The sequence below is a fragment of the Cyprinodon variegatus genome, unplaced genomic scaffold, assembly GCF_000732505.1.
Source record: "Cyprinodon variegatus isolate N-32 unplaced genomic scaffold, C_variegatus-1.0 Scaffold76, whole genome shotgun sequence".
Lineage (NCBI taxonomy): Eukaryota > Metazoa > Chordata > Actinopteri > Cyprinodontiformes > Cyprinodontidae > Cyprinodon > Cyprinodon variegatus.
The window spans coordinates 121,997-124,492 of NW_015150529.1; the positions used below are offsets into that span (position 1 = coordinate 121,997).

A 2,496-nucleotide genomic window follows, 5' to 3' on the forward strand; every position below is an offset into this window, starting at 1 on the left:
AACACGGTAATGTAGGCTTGAGTTCATTATCTGATGCATGCAGGTACACACCAGGAACCTGGAAACTTACTGAATTACAAAAAAACTTTAAAAAAAACAAACATGTTTCATTGATATATATACGAAAAATGAATATTAGGAACTATATTTATCAAACATTATACTGGGCAAGTAAAAATTGTTTCTGGCCTGAAGGGCAAGTGACTTTTTCACATTTGCTAAAACTCCTTAACGTCAACCCCTGAAAATATATTAATATATTTTTATGGCTACATAATATCTATTTGATTGAATATTTATTAATAATGCATCAGAATTTTTATCCATTTAATGAAATTTAAATCAAACAGCTTTCCATAGATTAAACATTTGTAACTTTTCTTAGAATAACTGCTAGTCGTCATTTAACATATTTTTCAGTGCAACACATTGGAGCCTTACAACAAATAATTTCCTCATCTTGAACAGTTATCTGTAAATCTGCTGAAAATGTGGCCCTGCAGAGGAAAGTGAGGGGAGACAATAAGGCATCAATGTTGTCCCTCTGCAGGGACATCAGCAGAGACTCCGCCCACCAGTCTGCTGCCATCAGCCCAGTGGTTACCCACCCTGGTCCTCAGGGACCCCTGCCCTGCATGTTTTAGACAGGTATCTGTTCCAGCACACCTGATTCAAACTAGGGCTCCTCTACATTCAAGTCCTGCAAAAGGACTTGTCATGTTAAACTAATTGTAAGTTGTTTTCTTGTGTGATGCAACAAAGAAACACCTAAAACATGCAGGACTGGGATCCCTGTGGACCAGGGTTGGGACCTTTGATTAGAAAACACTTTCATTCACTTTCAACAGGTCTCTGTTTTACATCCATGAGAAACTCCTTTTCTTCTAACAAAAATCAGATTTTTTTTTGTACTACCTTAACTCCATGTTCGGTGTAGAAGTCGGCAGTTCCCAGACTGGCGTACAGGTCGTACCCCAGAGACTCCAGAGCCTTCACGGTGGGCAGCAGCTCGCTCTTGTTCTAAGGTCAGAGTTCAAAGATCAGTCAAAGGAGAACAAAAGTCTCAGTTTGAACTCCTAACAAAGAGCTTTGGATATTTTTCTTATTGTTCACAAATTAAAACAGTTTTTTTCCTACTTGAAGTCAACTGTTAAAAAATCTAGACTAGATAAACTATGCAAGTTAAAAAAAAAACAAAAAACATACACATTGTGATGCAAATATTAAATAATATTAAATGTTTGAAGAATGTTTTAAGAATAATAACTGTAGGCTTATAAATTCTGTTATAAATCTGTTTCTTGAATGCTAATGTGATGTTTAGTCCTTCAGTCTGACAGCAGCAGATANGCTCGCTCTTGTTCTAAGGTCAGAGTTCAAAGATCAGTCAAAGGAGAACAAAAGTCTCAGTTTGAAATCCTAACAAAGAGCTTTGGATATTTTTCCTATAGTTCCCAAATTAAAACCTTAGTTTTTATTCACACTTGAACTGAACTGTAACAAAATCTAGAATAGATACACTATGCAAGTTACCCAAAAACAAAAAAAAAAAAACACATACACATTGTGATGCTAATATTAAATAACATTAAATGTTTAAAGAATGTTTTCAGAATACCGTATTTTCACGACTATAAGGCGCATATAAACGTCTTTTTTTTCCCTCAAAATGTGCGGCGCGCCCTATAGTGCGGTGCGCCCTATGTGTGTTGTTACTGCGGACGTTTGAGACCACCGTGAGAACGTTTAAGGGGGAAGCGTGGGCGTGGATTGTGTATAAAAGAACAGGTATGTGCTTTATGCAGAACTCATCATCTCCTCATTGAGGAGATGATGAGTTCTGACAAAGGAACTTCAACCGCTCGACATCGGTGTAAGCCGGCCGTTCAAAGTAATGCTGCTTTCACAGCGGACGCAGCAGCTAGTTTACATGCAAAGTCAATGGTTGACGCGCGTCAAGGCGCAGCAAAAGGTCCCGCAGCGCGTTTTGAGCAGCAGGCGCCACGCGTCGGGAGCATTTAAGCATCTGACGCGCGTGATGCGCCGCAAACGCGTTGCTGCTCGAGATGGAAAAATTTAAGTTTTGCTGCTCGACGCGCCGCATCAACCAATCAGAGACACTGATCTGGGAGCTGGCAGAGAGACAGACACATCGCTGATGATACAGAGCGCTGTGATCACTCCTCTGAAACAGTTTATTAACCCCTAATTTAACTTATTAATTTAACTGCTTTTATTATCCTGGTGCCTGCAGTTTAGATTATTTAGATGAAAAACACCTACCAGCCGCCGCGGTGAACCGCCAGGAGGCGACCCGGCCAGAGGCTGCTGTTGAATTAGGTTTTCAGAACTAACTGGTATAATCTTTATAATAAATACATGAATAAAGCACAAACATACTCAGTTTTGCTCCTGCTCTATTTTTAAATACGCAGTAGAGGTATTTAAACGTAGTAGAGGACATGTACCTGTATATAAATCCCACGCCCTATAATC

At 39.4% G+C, this 2,496-nt stretch overlaps 1 protein-coding gene across 1 annotated transcript in view; it reads right to left on the bottom strand.

Moving 5' to 3' along the window:
* cad (carbamoyl-phosphate synthetase 2, aspartate transcarbamylase, and dihydroorotase) overlaps window positions 1-2,496 on the bottom strand; it is a 47,359-nt gene that overhangs the window by 22,628 nt on the left and 22,235 nt on the right. The window contains exon 26 of the mRNA XM_015372828.1: window positions 916-1,020. Within this exon, the coding sequence (XP_015228314.1) occupies window positions 916-1,020 (105 nt within the window). The remainder of the gene's footprint in view (window positions 1-915; window positions 1,021-2,496) is intronic.